The following is a 17,028-nucleotide window of genomic DNA, read 5'->3' on the forward strand; positions in this document are numbered from 1 at the left end:
TAAGCAGGCTTTTACTAGGATAGTGGGAAGAGGGTCTATGCCAGGTTGTTGGCTTGGATTTCCTGATGAGGTCAGATATTTCTGCGGCAGGTGGAAGATTGAAACTTGTAAGTGAGGAGGTGGGAAGGGCTGAAAGAACTGGAGAGGTCAAACTGTGGGAGGTGGTTAGTTGTTGGTGAATATTGTCTATTTTGACATGTTTGACTTTGACAAATGACATTAGGGATTTACAATAGGCAGCTGAGTACTGATGAGGAGCAAGATAGTCTGTGGGTCGTAGTATGATGTTGACCGTGGAAAACAGAGTGTTCCCTTCACCTGAGCTGATTACTCCTGTAGTAGGTGGATTTTGCTGCAGAGACAGTATCCTTGTAATGGAGGATGTGTTTATTGTACATTTCTGTGTGAATGTTAAGTACAGTTTTTTTGCAGAGGTGTTCCGCAAAGAAAACTTGCAGAATGTGAGTTAACGCTATTCTTTTGGAGTTTTTTGTTCTTTGGTGATGTACATCTTTTGTAAGGTGTTAAGTTTTAAACAACTAAAAAACACAACTAACTACACTTGACTCATGCCAGGAGAGAGACCTGGCTGGCACCCCAGGAAAAACAAGACTAACCTAAACTAAACAAATTATTACTAAAACAAAATAAATACAATAAAATAAAACTTCTACCTCAAACCGTTACAGTACCTGGCAGGCCAACATCTTCATTTGTTTTTACCTATGCAATATTGGTTTGTTTTTGTCCCGGTAATGTTCCAAGCAAATATTCCAAACTCCCTGGTGGCAAAAAACTGACAAAGTTAAATCAAGTTTCTCTCCGTCCATTAAGAAATGCACTTCCTTGTGTTGGACATTAGAGGCTTCATCCGTATATTTACAGAGCTGCGGACACCAGTCACCTACGTAAGTGGAAACGAGGCGTTATTCAAGCAGACCTACCGGTATGTGAGTTGGGGGTTTTTCTAGGATGGTGAAGGCATGGCTCCCCCTCCCTGCCTCCGATTGGCTTACCCTGATACTGTATTCTACCATAACTTTAACCAATCTCATTTCTCATGCCTAAACCTAACCAACCTAACCAACAAAGGCACCAGGTTCTAGCCAATCAGAACGAGAGTAGGGTGGGTCATGACTGCCTTTGCAGTCCTCGGACAATTTTTTTTTTTTTTCATCCACTATATTCCCATTTAGCTATGCCTCCATTAAGCAAAGCAAATTATGTTCTATGTAGACGTACAGGCTGTTCACCAAGTTGCTTCATTCCCCTGCCCTGTTGGCTAGGGACCTGACGTTCCCCATGCTAACTAATGGAAAATAAGTTTTGAATTTCTCATGTGACTCCTGCCAAAGTGAAACAGTCATCATATCACCTCTGGTATGGCAAACCAGGCTACCTACTGGTCAGCGCCAGAATAATACCAATAGCACCATCTGTGTCTGTGTGTTTACTATACAGGGATATGAGTGTGGTGAAACCTCTCAGTGTGGAATTACCTCGCTCCATGGTGCTGGTAGTGACGTCCTGGAACATCCCCATGTCCCGATGGCTAAAAACCTGTAAGTCCTAGCCTGAGCCCTGTCTGTTAAACTGAAACGGAAGTTGGTCACTTACTGATCCATCCAACGCTTCATGGAGCGAGTTAGCTTTGAACCTACTGGGCAGACATTCATGGTCCCCAGATGATGATTTCAAATACTTTTTGGATTCCCCCTCACCTCTCTTCAGTTACCATCAACAAACCAACTTCTTCACTTAAACACTAGATGTAACATTTAACTTTTAAATAGTATGATTTTACTGACTTCGATGTCCCACAAAATGGTATTGTATATAACTGATGTATGTCCTGATAAGATATTAGACTGTGGACAAAACAAGCACATTGAAGATATAACTATAGCCTTGAACATGTGAATGGCATTTTACCTGTTTTGCATGGACGTAATGATTTAAAAGCCAGATTAATGGATAATGAAAATAAAAGTAAGTTGCAGCCCAACTGGTATTTACAGTTTGTCTGTTGTTGGGTAAATGGTAGACCTGCACTTGTATAGCGCTTTTCTAGTCATCTGACTACTCAAAGCACTTTTTACAGTACGAGTCACATTCACCCATTCACACACACATTCATACACTGGTGGCCGAGGCTACCATACCATGCCACCTGCTACTCAGTTTTTAACACACTAACACACCGATGGAACAGCCACAAGTTGGGGTTCAGTATCTTGCTCAAGATTACTTCGGCTGGAAGAGCCAGGGATTGAACCGCCGATCTTCAGATCGGTGGATGACCCGCTCTACTCTGAGCAACCAGCTACCCCGTACTATCACCTCATTTGACACTTTTGTAATTTTGTATTTAAATGCTTTTATGGAAGGTACATTGTGAAAAAAGCCACCGCTCATCCATAGGCAAAACACTTAAAGAGGTGCTGGAGCTGAACTTAGAGCCTTAGGTTGCCTGAAGGTCACAATGACCGAAAGCTTGCATTAAACTGATATATGCACAGTGTTTGAGTGTGTGGCTGCTGTTTTGTTGTTTTTTATGGAAGTTACATTAAAATGTAACTTAAATTTTTTACTGTATAGTCGTAATGTTGTGTGTGTTTACTATGTCCTTCTGTTTGATGCTCATCAGATGTCTTTAAAAATGCCATGAAACTGGGGACTTTTTCAGCCATCGTGGTGACATACACAGCCAGCGCCTTACTGCATGTTAGTAAGATGATATACTCTTTAACAGTACTCAAGGCCATTTTAATATACAGTATGCTAAAATCATGTTAGAGACAATTAATCTTTTGTAGGAAGTCTATGTACTGTCACTTCAGTATGGAAATGTGATTAACTACAATCTGTCATCCTCCGTCTGTGCCATGTGTCTTTAACTGTCCACTAATAGAAAAGCTGTGAATGTTAAGGTCTATTTGCTATCTTACTACTTTGTAACATTACTTTTTGAAAGAGAAAACACATTTTATTTTGTGATATTTAATAGAAATGACATACAGTGTAGCTAACAGCAGATAGCTTAGCTTGTTATTAGTCATTAAGCTCCCTGGTTATCTATCTCAAGCCAGCTGCCACCTTATTTAGGTTTTTATAGTGAAATAAGAAGTATCAGGTAGATAATTCGTCATCTTAACTTAATGAATTAGCTCCTTGTCTGTTGTGGCGCTTGAAAACAAATGACAGATATTAATAGAAACATGCCGTCCAACAAAAGTTCAGTTCACAATGCAGCTTCAAATCCAGAATGTTGTTATATTGTTGAAGTTTTTGTTTTCTTGCTGTGTCTCCTCTGTCACCCAAAAACATATGAATTTTGTTGTAAACAAATACCATGTGCACTGCTCTGCCCCTCCCACCTCCTGAAATGTGATCTTCTTCATGTTGCTGACACCAGACACTAGAGGTTCAGTTAGTCTGTTTATGAACATAATATTATGTTTATTAGGGGTGGGAATCTCTAGGCATCTCACGATTTGATTCAATTCCGATTCCGAGGGCAACGATTTCAATTATAAAACGATTCCTCAATTATAAAATGAGCCAATAAGAAAATTTACAGCCGATATTGAAAAACATTTTTGTAATAAAGCTGGGTATACATATCCAGTGCATACAAACTGTAGGCCTATTACTTACTGTGGTTGAGATGACTAAACTCTACCAGTCTCCCCCGGTCCATCCTCCTCATCCACAAATCTTAACGGGACTCTCCTGTCCCTCGTCGACCTCCTCGACATTTCTCCTCCAGTATTTACAAAACTATAACTGACTATAACTATCTATGAACTATAAAACCACGAAATATTGTAACAAAAAAAAAAAAAAAAAAAAAAGACGAACAATGGCAAAACTACGAACTATGGTGAAAACACGACGAAAACACAGCAAAAAACACTCGAAAACACGGTTTAAAAAAACTCAAAAGCTCTCAAAAAACCACAAATACGATTATTTACAATACTAAATATTATTTACAAAGAAAACGCCACCCAAACTCCACTAAAACTCACCAAAACTCTGCTAAAACACCACTAAATCACTCCAACTTGCACTCTCCTCGTCAGCTGTCACTCTCCTCCTGCTGTACCCACTTCCCTCCCCTCCCCTCCTCCACAGGTAATGACGTCACCACCGTAATGGTCACTGGAAAGCTCCGCTTCTCAGCTTTCAGAATCCATTGGAATTATGTCAATAGCATGAATGGTCGAGGAGTTAGAGTAATTTGAAGAATAAATATAAAAATAAAATTAAAATCGATTATGAGTTTTCCAAATCAATGCTCGCATCGTTCAAGACAGAATCTCTATGCATCTTAAAATCGTTTTTTTCCCCCCACCCCTAATGTTTATCATATTGCTTATTAATGTAGTACATGTTGGATTTAGTGCTGTGATGCCTGGAGCTCAGGTTGCCAGTTTAAACTACTTTTTAATTTGCCAGAAGGTGTCAGAATAATAAATGCTGGTTTAGCTAGTTTGCATTAAATCAAACCGGTTTAAGCTCATACACCAGACCAGATGGGCAAAATCTGGAAATAAACCCAATGCTATATAACAAGTTTTTTGACAGGGCTATGTTTGATAAACATAAACTGTAATACTTAAATTCTGATGCCAGTGTGTTGTACAGAGTTAAAAGATGAAAGCTCATTTTAATCCACAGTGCTGGGGCAGCTGAACAATAATTCAGACAGCATATACATCAAGCATTATAAAGTACTGTTCACTAGGATGCATATAATATTTTCAGAACAGTTGTTATTGTTTTATGAGTTAATAAAGGTTCCTAAAATTTAAATTGATGATTGCACACTTGATTCTCCTTTAACCACCTTTTCGGCATCAGAGGAAAGGAATAAAAATCTGTGGCAGTTTTGATAAGGGATGGAAGGGAGTTCCTCTTAAATGATAAAGGTTGGCTGAGAGGATGGCAGTCACTCCTGAGTGTACTGTTTTTCATTTTAACATGTATTTGAATGGATTTTTTGGCTGGACTACAAGAGTGAGCAGAAGCATTGTAAGCAAAAGTCTATGACTGAAGGAATGCCTCCACTTCCTGTTTAAAATTAATAGCCATTGTTTAAAATTAAGTGCCTTCCAGCATTTTATACACAGTCCAACCATATACTAGGTTTTGACCATATCACAGAATTTAGTGTCCCTTGAAACAAAACGTTGAGCCTTTGTAGCACTAGGGTTATGTGTAAAAACACACAGCCCTGAACACTGATCTTAGAAAAAGATGTGCATATGCATATGAAAATGACTTTGATTAGAGATATAGTTTGGCAGTATTCACTTTGTGTAAGATGCTGAATGACTGAACGTCATTACTTGAGCTTAATGTGCTGTCTTTTGTCTTCAGGGTCTGAGCTTTCACCTGGGAGCTGTTCTGCTCTCTTTGGGCTTCATCACATATGTTGAACATGGTATGAAAAACACATCAGCTGTACAGAATACATAATGTTCTAATTGTGTCTAATGATGTTTTATTCTGCCAGCTCTGTCTATTTTGTATTGACTTGCCTCCTGTTGCTGCCTCTTGTTTCTCAGTTGACTTACCTCATTCAATAAAGGTAAAATAAAGTAATATAACACACACACACATATATATATGTGTGTGTGTATATATATATATATAATATACAGTACAGGCCAAAAGTTTGGACACACCTTCTCATTCAATGCGTTTTCTTTATTTTCATGACTATTTACATTGTAGATTCTCACTGAAGGCATCAAAACTATGAATGAACACATGTGGAGTTATGTACTTAACAAAAAAAGGTGAAATAACTGAAAACATGTTTTATATTCTAGTTTCTTCAAAATAGCCACCCTTTGCTCTGATTACTGCTTTGCACACTCTTGGCATTCTCTCCATGAGCTTCAAGAGGTAGTCACCTGAAATGGTTTTCCAACAGTCTTGAAGGAGTTCCCAGAGTTGTTTAGCACTTGTTGGCCCCTTTGCCTTCACTCTGCGGTCCAGCTCACCCCAAACCATCTCGATTGGGTTCAGGTCCGGTGACTGTGGAGGCCAGGTCATCTGCCGCAGCACTCCATCACTCTCCTTCTTGGTCAAATAGCCCTTACACAGCCTGGAGGTGTGTTTGGGGTCATTGTCCTGTTGAAAAATAAATGATCGTCCAACTAACGCATAAACCGGATGGGATGGCATGTCGCTGCAGGATGCTGTGGTAGCCATGCTGGTTCAGTGTGCCTTCAATTTTGAATAAATCCCCAACAGTGTCACCAGCAAAACACCCCCACACCATCACACCTCCTCCTCCATGCTTCACAGTGGGAACCAGGCATGTGGAATCCATCCGTTCACCTTTTCACAAAGACACGGCGGTTGGAACCAAAGATCTCAAATTTGGACTCATCAGATCAAAGCACAGATTTCCACTGGTCTAATGTCCATTCCTTGTGTTTCTTGGCCCAAACAAATCTCTTCTGCTTGTTGCCTCTCCTTAGCAGTGGTTTCCTAGCAGCTATTTGACCATGAAGGCCTGATTCGCGCAGTCTCCTCTTAACAGTTGTTCTAGAGATGGGTCTGCTGCTAGAACTCTGAACTGACATTTATCTGGTCTCTGATCTGAGCTGCTGTTAACTTGCGATTTCTGAGGCTGGTGACTCGGATGAACTTATCCTCAGAAGCAGAGGTGACTCTTGGTCTTCCTTTCCTGGGTCGGTCCTCATGTGTGCCAGTTTCGTTGTAGCGCTTGATGGTTTTTGCGACTCCACTTGGGGACACATTTAAAGTTTTTGCAATTTTCCGGACTGACTGACCTTCATTTCTTAAAGTAATGTTGGCCACTTGTTTTTCTTTAGTTAGCTGATTGGTTCTTGCCATAATATGAATTTTAACAGTTGTCCAATAGGGCTGTCGGCTGTGTATTAACCTGACTTCTGCACAACACAACTGATGGTCCCAACCTCATTGATAAAGCAAGAAATTCCACTAATTAACCCTGATAAGGCACACCTGTGAAGTGGAAACCATTTCAGGTGACTACCTCTTGAAGCTCATGGAGAGAATGCCAAGAGTGTGCAAAGCAGTAATCAGAGCAAAGGGTGGCTATTTTGAAGAAACTAGAATATAAAACATGTTTTCAGTTATTTCACCTTTTTTTGTTAAGTACATAACTCCACGTGTTCATTCATAGTTTTGATGCCTTCAGTGAGAATCTACAATGTAAATAGTCATGAAAATAAAGAAAACGCATTGAATGAGAAGGTGTGTCCAAACTTTTGGCCTGTACTGTATATATATATAATATAACTGTGAAAGTCAAACCATTTGAAGTGGAACAGAATGATAATTTTTGCCTGCACAAACTGCTGAACAATTCCGTCTTTACTTCATCTAAGAGGGCTGACCCAAGTCTGCTCACCCAAGCAGGATAACGCTTTAAAAACAGAACCCCCTCAGACGGCCCAGGGAGATAGTTCTTTCAGTAGATCTGGAATAAATAAGATCTATGAATCTATAGATAATAACTACATTAAATGTGGTGCAGAACCACATGAAAACCTGCAGTGACGCTAGAGAAATGAGTGATGAATCTATTGCAGCACCTTTAACTCTTCCCATGAAAATAAGCATGTCTCAAAAACTAGATGTATATAGTTCAAAAAACGTATGGAATGTTAAGTATTTGTCCTTTTATTTTGTAAAATCTGATGAAAAAAACAAGTTTGTTTTGTGTATTTTATTTTTTTTCAATGACAGAATTTCAATACTTTTATCAATAATTAAGGTTAACTGACTCACATAACGTTTTAGCTGAGGTTGGACAGATTTTAGGGATATGACACGCTTGAAGATGCTCCAAGAAATTACATCCCAATGAGCAAAAATACCAATAAATCAACTGGCAGACCGTTTCTATCGCAGAGTTCAAGGGGTTAATCTTCTCCCATCATTCCTGGTCTCCTGAAGAATTTCTGTGGTAGTGTGAAGAAAGGGTAGCCAGTTTGTTCTCACACCTGAATGATCAAGGTTGTCCCTTTGTTCTCTCATCCTTAGTTCTGAGAAAGAAGCTTGCATCCATCTTCAGTGCCTGTATCATGTCCAGGCCCTGCACCTCTGAGTGCAGCCATCAGCACAAGAAGGTATAGTTTCAGCACCCTTTAGTAATGCAGTTATGGGGGGCATGATAAAAAGAAACCACAGTATTGTACTCAGTGTCAGAAGGGGTACAAACTGCTGAATAACCTTCAAACTTAGGCCCTGTCTATATGTATCCAGATATTTTTGTAAATGGATATTTTTCTCTATGTTTGGGCCTCTCGTCCACATACAAATGGACTGTCAGGTACCTAAAATGAAAATTTAAGGCCTTTTAAGGTGAGATTTATCTAAACTCTGTTTACTATTTATCTGTGTGGACGTGTAAAACGGAGCGTTTGGGAAACGATGATGTAATCTTCAAAATTATGCATACCTATACCTTACACTCACTTCACGGACAGAGATATCTGCTGCATCCCAGTGTTTGCACTCCACCGTAGCGTCCGGGATTTAAAGTCCACTAGAACTGACGGTTCTGGATCAGGACTGGTCGAACCAGCGGATGTTGGGACACTCTCTAGAGTGGGATTGTTGTTGTTGTTGTTGTTGAGGTGTGGAAGGAAAACTTTCGCATGTCCAGAGCATCACTCGTATGTTCAAGTGAGCTTCTTTGTCATTAAGTTGAACAGGAATCCCTGGTGATGAGATTTCTAGTAGGTGTTTTGAAAAAGGTACACTTAAGACAGACAGTTCACCCAGCTGCAGAAAATCTAGTGAATAGAAGTCTTGTGGCTCACCTATTTTTTTGAGACGCACACATTTTCAGCAACAACGAGGCAGTGAAAAGTATTTGACACTCATACCGATACCATACTATCATTCCCTACAGTATCAATGTTTATATCTGTCACCTATTTTTTGACACACACACATTTTCAGCCACAAGGAGGCAGTGAAAATAGTCTTTTGACACTCAAACTGATACCCTACTATCATTCCCTAGAGTATCAATGTTTATATCTGTCACAAACATGAAAAAACTTTAAGTATTTATTTTTTACTGTTGGGAACAACATAATCAGGCCTCAACAAGGGGCATCAGTTATGTTGGGAACAACAATGTAAGGCCTCACCAAGGAGCACCATTAATGTTGTAAATTATTCTGGTGATACTATGTGTTGTGATCTAGCACTGGTGTTATGTAACATGGCGGCACCATTTGTTGGGACTTAAGCCTTAACACGGGCCTGACCTTGTAATAGATCTCCAATTAAAGTATCAAATTCATTCATTCATTCATTCATTCATTCATTCATCTTTTAACTGCTTCATCCTCTTGAGGGTCGCGGGGGGGCTGGAGCCTATCCCAGCTGACATCGGGCGAGAGGCAGGGTACACCCTGGACAGGTCGCCAGACTATCGCAGGGCTGACACATAGAGACAAACAACCATTCATGCTCACATTCACACCTATGGACAATTTAGAGTTACCAATTCACCTAGTCCCCAATCTGCATGTCTTTGGACTGTGGGAGGAAGCCGGAGTGCCCGGAGAGAACCCACGCTGACATGGGGAGAACATGCAAACTCCGCACAGAAGGGCTCCCATGCCCGGGATCAAACTGGCAACCCTCTTGCTGTGAGGCGAGAGTGCTAACCACCACACCACTGTGCCGCCCTAAAGTATCAAATTGGCTATCGGAAATAATTAATAATAATTATTGTTTATGTTAAATAATATGACCTAATTTACATTAAATCACCTCGTGGGGCACCATTCCCGAAAGGGGAAACTGATAGCCAGAAAAAGATATCAGTCTCATAAAATTCCCCACTAAAACTTTGGAATTTGTATTAATAATTAAATTAATAACAGTAACCAAATTTAATAATAAAGCCTGTATTCGGAGTTCTTGACGAAGCAGAGGTTGACTTTTCATTCACTCTTGTGCAACATTAAACAGACAGCAGGTATTTGTTTATTTGTTTATTTATTAGGATCCCCATTAGCCATCACTCCGTTAGGGGAGTAATGGCTATTCTTCCTGGGGTCCTCACACAGGACACAATTATATACATAGTAAAAACATACAGAATAACAATAACAATCCAGAATCATATATGATAGTTACAAGGAAAAAAAACTACAATATTAAATTCAGTAATTTACCACAATGTGGACTACTAATTGCAATTGGAAGAAATTGTTAAAAACAGTTTTTAAAGTTTTGCAAACACACCAAATCAATACCTAGGCTTATGAAATGGAACAAAACTAAAACTAACAAACAACAAAACAAAACAAAAGACACCAAGAAGTCAGATATTATACACTCACCTTTCTAAAATCATCTTTTTCAGTTTGTTTTAAAACTACTTCTGCTTTCCAGTGATAAGAGCTCAGGTGGAAGCCTGTTCCACTCTGCAATAGCTCTGTACATAACTGTTCTCCTAAGTGTGTTGGTTCTCGGCAGAGGTAATGTGAATCTGTGGTTTACTGCTTGTCTTGTCTCATGGTTATGTCTGTTATTGGTTGGCGCTAGTTGTAAACATAAGCAGTTAGGTTTACCAACAGTATATATATTCTTTACAAACAGAATAAGACTGCATGTCAGTCTGTCTTTTACCATTAGCCACGATAGTCTGTCATGCATTTCTAACACATTCTCCCTTATGGAGCACTGAAGTGCAAGGCAAGCTGCTCTATTTTGAGTTAACTGAAGTTTTGACATTTCTTTTTGTGATGCACAAGACCAGACTGTCGGACAATTTGACAATTTAAAATTTTTAATGATGGAAATACCCCTACTCATCCTCATGACTATACTACCAATATGCGATGTCCATGACAGTGTCTCGTCTATAGTAACCCCGAGCAGTTTAGCCTCCCTGACCTGTTTAATATCATTATCATTTAGGGAGAGAGATAGTTTGTGATCTGACCTTAAGGCATATTTAGAACCTAGCATTAGACATTTGGTTTTAGAAACATTTAATTTCAATTTGTTTTCATTAACCCATTCTGAAACCAACATAATTTCCTTTTGAAGTGTATTATTGACCTGTGTAGAGCTTAAGCCTGATGCAGACATGGTGGTATCATCAGCATATATCACCATGCCCGCATTCTTTAACATATAAGGAATATCATATACGAAAATGGAGTAAAGGAGCAGTCCTAGGCAGCTGCCATGGGGAATACCACATTCAAGTGTAATTGAATTTGATATTGAGCCATTAAAAACAATACATTGCTGCCTGTCTGACAGATAACTTCTTAGTAACTCTATGGCAGTATTTCTGAAACCATAGGCCCTCAGTTTCTTGATTAATAGGTCATGGTCTATAATATCAAACGCAACACTAAAATCCAAAAGTACTGCACCTACCACATCCTTTTTATCAGTATGTTGTACCCAACAGTCTGTTAAAGATGTTAAGGCAGTTGCTGTTTAGTGGCCCACTCTATACGCATCTGCTTATAGATAATGCCTTCAAAAAGTTACCTATTATAGGTAAGATACTAATAGGTCTGCTGTTTGGGCCTGCAAAATGGTTCCTTACAGTTTTTCGGGAGAGGCGTTACCTTTGCTATTTTCCAACGCTGTGGGTACATATACTCTTTAAAACATAGGTTAAAAATATAGGCTAGAGGCTTGACTACAAATTCTGCCGACAGTCGTAGTAGTTTACCATCCAGATCATCAACCCCACTAGGCTTGTCTGTTTTTAAGGAAAGAAGAAGCTTTTTAATTTCATCAGCATTAGTGACCCTAAATTCAAAATTACATTGTTTCTCATGCATGATATATTTCCTTATTAAGGCATCTGACAGCTCTCCATCCTTCGGCATCATCTGATTTCTGATTATTTCCACCTTGCATTTGAAATAATTATTGAAATGATTTGCAATGTCAACAGGTTTTGTAATAAATTTTCCTTCAACTTCAATAAAAGAGGGTGTTTTACTCCTTCTAGTTTTACCTATGACTTCATTTAATATTTTCCATAATTTCTTACTATCTCCTTTGTACTCCTCCAGTTTACTCTGATAATAATTTTTCTTCTGTCTATTCATTTTGGTTACAGTGTTTCTAAATGACCGGTAAGCTTGCCAGTCATGCGAATTTCCAGATGCTACAGCTACTGTTTTCAGTCTGTCTCTTTCTTTCATGGAATTTTTAAGTTCATGATCAAGCCAGGGTGTTCTGATGTTTTTCACAGAAATTTTCTTCATAGGAGCATTTTTATCACAAGCATCCATAAATAAATCCATAAACTTGCATAATGCGGCCTCTGCATTCTTAACATCCAGCACTGAGTTCCACGTGATTTTGGATATATATTTAATAAATTTATCTTCTGAAAAGGACTTATAAATTCTTTTAAAGATTATTTTAGGCCCCACCTTGGGAACTTTTGTCCTCAAAGTAAATGCTACCATATTATGGTCACTGAAGCCCATTGGTACATTGGAACATTTCTCAGGAGCATTTGTAAAACAGTGATCTATACACTTTGATGAGACCGCCCCTGCACTTTTAATGCTGATCCTCGCTGGTATATTAACCACCTGAGTTAAGTTACATACAGAAGCCACATCACCAAGTTTCTTTTTCAGCGTACAATTATCTGAAAGCCAGTCTATGTTAAAATCACCAAAACAGTAGATTTCATTATTTGTATCAGCCACATTTTGCAACATTGTACATTCATCATCTAAATACACAATACTGGAGCCCGGAGGCCTGTAGCAGCAACAGATTAACAATGGACTTGAATGTGGAATGTGTACCTGTAGCCATAGGGCTTCCACCCCAGTCATTTTCAGGTCCTTCCTTATTTTAACAGGGATGTGACTCTGGATGTATATACACGTGCCACCACCATATTTGTCTCTGTCTTGTCTAAAAATTTGATAACCTTGTATATTTAATTGTGTATCACTTATTGAATCATCCAAGTGTGTCTCAGATATGGCTATTATATGTATATTATTTTCTTGCATAATAGAGCTCAACTCATCAACCTTATTCTTTAAAGTCTTAAACCCTTTTTTGGTAGTTTAAGCATCTTTGCAAAAAGAAAAAGTTAGAGATCACACATACCTGTATGACCTTAATCCAGACTTTGCTGTTACAATAGTTTATTCAGCTCCTCCAAGCTCCTGATGCATAATACTTTAGCCTGTTCTGGATTTGAGAGAGAGAGAGAGAGAGAGAGAGAGAGAGAGAGAGAGAGAGAGAGAGAGAGAGAAAAGGTGGTGTGCTGTTTTATTAGCAGGCAGAGGAAGGCTGGAAAGAGATGTGGTTCCAGTCTTTGTTGTGTCCCTGTTCCAAAGGTGCAAATCCAAGGAAGCTGGTCGCTGCAAAGTTAGACGCTGGGGTGCAAACTCAACTTGGTTCTCCTTGTAGCTGGAAAGTTAACTGCAAACCTTGTGCTTGCACCTCTATCTTTTCTGGTTCAGGTTAAGAGAGTCTGTGATCAATTGCCCCACGTTTGATGGTTCAGGGCAAGGAGGAAGGGTCTGAGCTTGTTGGCAGCCCAGGAGAAAAAGGAGGCCTGTCTGGGCACCTCTGGGCTGGTCCACAGCTCAGGGCGAAGAGGTATGAGCAAGAGAGCATCTGGGCTGGTCCCAACCAGAGGAGGTCAGAGGTGAGTCGGCAGGTAGTCTGCCATGACGAATCCTGTGTGTGTGAACAAGCCTATGAGCAAGTCGCCCCCTTGTCTGCAATTGGGACTGGATTTCTGGCATGCTAGAAAACTGGAGAAGTGTGACATGACTGACAAAGAGCATCAGCCAATGAGAGACGGGTTACATCCCACGTCAGCATACAGGAGGACGGAAGAAATGTGAGGAGGTCAAGACGCAGGATTGCCACTTGCCAGGTCCGCTTATTAGGCAGGACTTTGGGCTTGTTTCTAAAGTGGGGTTGCTTATTTGGGCTTGCGCTCTAAACGTCTCCTTTCTCTATATATATCCGTCTAATAAGTTATTTAAACACATGGTAGTCGCTTCTATGAGGCTTGTTTCCATAGCCCTGGTTGCTTGTTTCTCTCCCAAGGTCTGGCAACACTGACTAGCCGGCAAGCAACAACAACAGTGGCGGCGTCCACAGGATCACGGGGAGCGCGTTGTGTTTAGACCCAGGCCCTGGAGGCAGTTCTGAACACTGGGAAGAATATCAGTGCCTTTACGATGTGTCGTCTCTAAGTTTGGTGATGTCACCATGTTATCTGGGGCTCTGTCGGTGAGGGCTCGGTGGAGAAATCTTGTGGTGTGCACACACAGGTCGTAACGCAGTTGGCGAGATTCCTGCTTACAAAAACACACTTCTCCAGGTATGAACACTTAAAAGATTACAATAGTCTCCGCGATGCAAAATCAGGGTGAAAATCGTGTAATGTGAACTACACTTTAGAGTTTGTCTGGTGACATCACAGAGGGGCATGTCACTGTAATGGTACTGTCCAATCAAGTTTGACAACTGGTCTCACTGGGAGGTGTGAGGTGAACTCCTGTGGAGATGAGTGTCAAATAGCTGTCTCTGTTTGAAGAACAAAGAGCATGCAGAGAAGAAAAGCCCTCACATGTCCAGTTTAGATTTTAACAAATAACAAATCATCCCAACATTACTCAAGACTTCCTCTTTCCATTTCAAAATAAAAGTCTCCTGACAAGGTTTCTGTGCACAGAATCCATTCGATTGTTGTGTAACATGAGGCTTTTTGTTTTGTTGTGAATTATTTACAGGACCATGTTGTTGATAATGCAGTGGCACGTGGAAAAACAGTATTTACAGCAGCAGCACCGCAGCAACAACGCTGTCTGTGTGAACACTGGGGGGGGGGGGGGGGGGGGGGTTATAGGGGTACGTATAGACAGGGCCTTAATATCTAAGTTTACATGCCACTTGGGAAGTGATTTCAAACTTGATTAAGAATAGTTTTTCATCTATATCTATATGGATTTAAAGGGAAGACATATTGAATAATAGCTAAAAACAGTGAAAATCAATCTCTCTAAAGTGATCTACATTAATTCCATAAAAAATACAAAGTGCTTGTTTGCACAAGGATCCATCTCCCAGCATCACTGCTGGGAGTGGTCAGAAATGTGCTTCGTTGCACCTGTAACCTCACTCAGCAGTGATGTCACAGAATGCTAGACTACACCGTTGCATCATTGCAGGAAGGTAAGAGAAGTTAAGCCAGTGGAAGTCAGCAAAGATTTTCAGAGTTAAGTTACTCCTGAAGGTTTAAAAAGATTGACGGACACTATAAAGACATTCTTGCGGCTGTTACAGTTTGTTCTTTTTCCTTTGGCCGGTAGGAGTATTGGGTGATGTTGCTGAACCTGGTTTTCAGCCTCCTGACCATCTTCCACCTCACCTATCTGGGGTCCATGTTTGATCCTGGGGTTGATGAACAGGAAGTAGAAGAGGTAAGAGGATCCTGAGGACTGAAGAATTTTCACATTTTAAATGCCATGTAAATAGCAACAAGATATACAGGATTCCCATGTCATGAAAAACCTGGAAAAGACATAGAATTTCTCAACTGCATTTTCCAGGCCTGGAAAAGTCATGGCATCAATGAAAATCATCTAAAGTTTTGGAGAAGTCATGGAATTTGTTGTGTTTAATGTTTAATTAGTGTATAATCTTCCCGGGATAACCTTCCATGTAACGTAACTAGGGATGCACATTAATATCGGCACACCATAGATATCGGCCAATATCAGCTTTAAAATGAACTATCAGAATTGGCAAACATGCTTTTTTGTTATTTTGTACAATGATGAACATTACATACTGTACATTGAAAAGTACAGTGGTGGAAAAAAGTTTTCGGACACCCCATGCATTTGTGAAATATTGCATTAAGAATCACTCTTAGGTCTTCAAGTGCAATTTCTTTTAGTACAGTCTCAGCCAAAATACTAAATAAATCCTAAAAAAGCCATTAAAAACTTAAAATTGATTGGTTCCATAAAAATACATAAGAAATTTTGAGTATTGGGTCATTTTGGTACCAGTGATGAAGGTCGTTCTTTTTATTAAAAGACACAATTTTTGTTGCCAAGCTTCGTGTCTACATAAAGCCAGCACATTTGAAAGTTCTTCAGACACAAAAATGGCTAAAGCCAGGAACCTAACGCAGGAAACACGCCTGAAGATAAAGATTCTCAGCCAGGAAGGGTACAGCTGCCGCCAGATAGCCAGGAAGTGCAGATGCAGTCCTTCAGCAGTTGGATACACTCTGCAGAAATACACACGAACCAACAGCTTGGAAGACAAACCAAGATCTGGGCGTCCAAGGGTTTCTTCAGCAAGAAATGACCGCATCCTGATCCGCATGTGCAGGCAAAACCGCCAAATGACATCACAGGAGCTTCAGCAGCAGTGGTCAAACCAAACTGGTGTCCAGTGTTCCACCCGCACTGTACGTGGCCAACTTTTAGATCATGGCTTATGGTCCTGCAAGGCTATCAAGAAGCCCCTGATCAAGGAGAGACAGAGGTTAGCCCGGCGTCGTTGGGCCCATGCACACAAGAACTGGACAGCCAGGAATCGGAAGAAGATTTTGTGGTCAGATGAGTCCAGTTTCCAGCTTTATCTTCCTCCTACTAATGTGAGGGTACGCAGAAGGCCAGGTGAAGCATTATCTCCAGCATGTACAGTACCTACTGTCAAGCATGGTGGAGGCAGTATTATGGTTTGGGGATGCATGAGTGCTGCTGGTGTTGGTCATCTCACTGTCTGTGATGGCACATTGAACTCTACCAAGTATTGTATCATTCTCGAAACCCACATGCTCCCCTTCTACGCGTGCACTGTTCCGTCGAGGTAAAAACTGGATGTTTCAACAAGATAATGCCCCTTGCCACACATCCAAGGCCAGTAGAACTTGGCTGCAGGAGCACAGTATCCAGGTCTTAGAGTGGCCAGCTCAATCCCCAGACATGAGCCCCATTGAAAATCTGTGGT

The 17,028-nt window shown here is 40.3% G+C and overlaps 1 protein-coding gene across 6 annotated transcripts in view; it reads left to right on the forward strand.

Moving 5' to 3' along the window:
• Positions 1-17,028, forward strand: part of LOC125892011 (protein-serine O-palmitoleoyltransferase porcupine-like) — a 119,474-nt gene that overhangs the window by 91,208 nt on the left and 11,238 nt on the right. For 4 of the 6 annotated variants that reach the window (XM_049581719.1, XM_049581718.1, XM_049581722.1 and 1 more), the window contains 5 exons: positions 1,462-1,562; positions 2,648-2,724; positions 5,386-5,449; positions 8,053-8,138; positions 15,372-15,482. In XM_049581719.1, the coding sequence (XP_049437676.1) occupies positions 1,462-1,562; positions 2,648-2,724; positions 5,386-5,449; positions 8,053-8,138; positions 15,372-15,482 (439 nt within the window). Of the gene's footprint in view, positions 1-1,461; positions 1,563-2,647; positions 2,725-5,385; positions 5,450-8,052; positions 8,139-13,505; positions 14,885-15,371; positions 15,483-17,028 lie in introns of those variants that run through there. The other 2 variants (XR_007449674.1, XM_049581721.1) reach the window with 2 other exon arrangements.

This window comes from Epinephelus fuscoguttatus, linkage group LG7 (assembly GCF_011397635.1).
Source record: "Epinephelus fuscoguttatus linkage group LG7, E.fuscoguttatus.final_Chr_v1".
NCBI classification, from domain to species: domain Eukaryota; kingdom Metazoa; phylum Chordata; class Actinopteri; order Perciformes; family Serranidae; genus Epinephelus; species Epinephelus fuscoguttatus.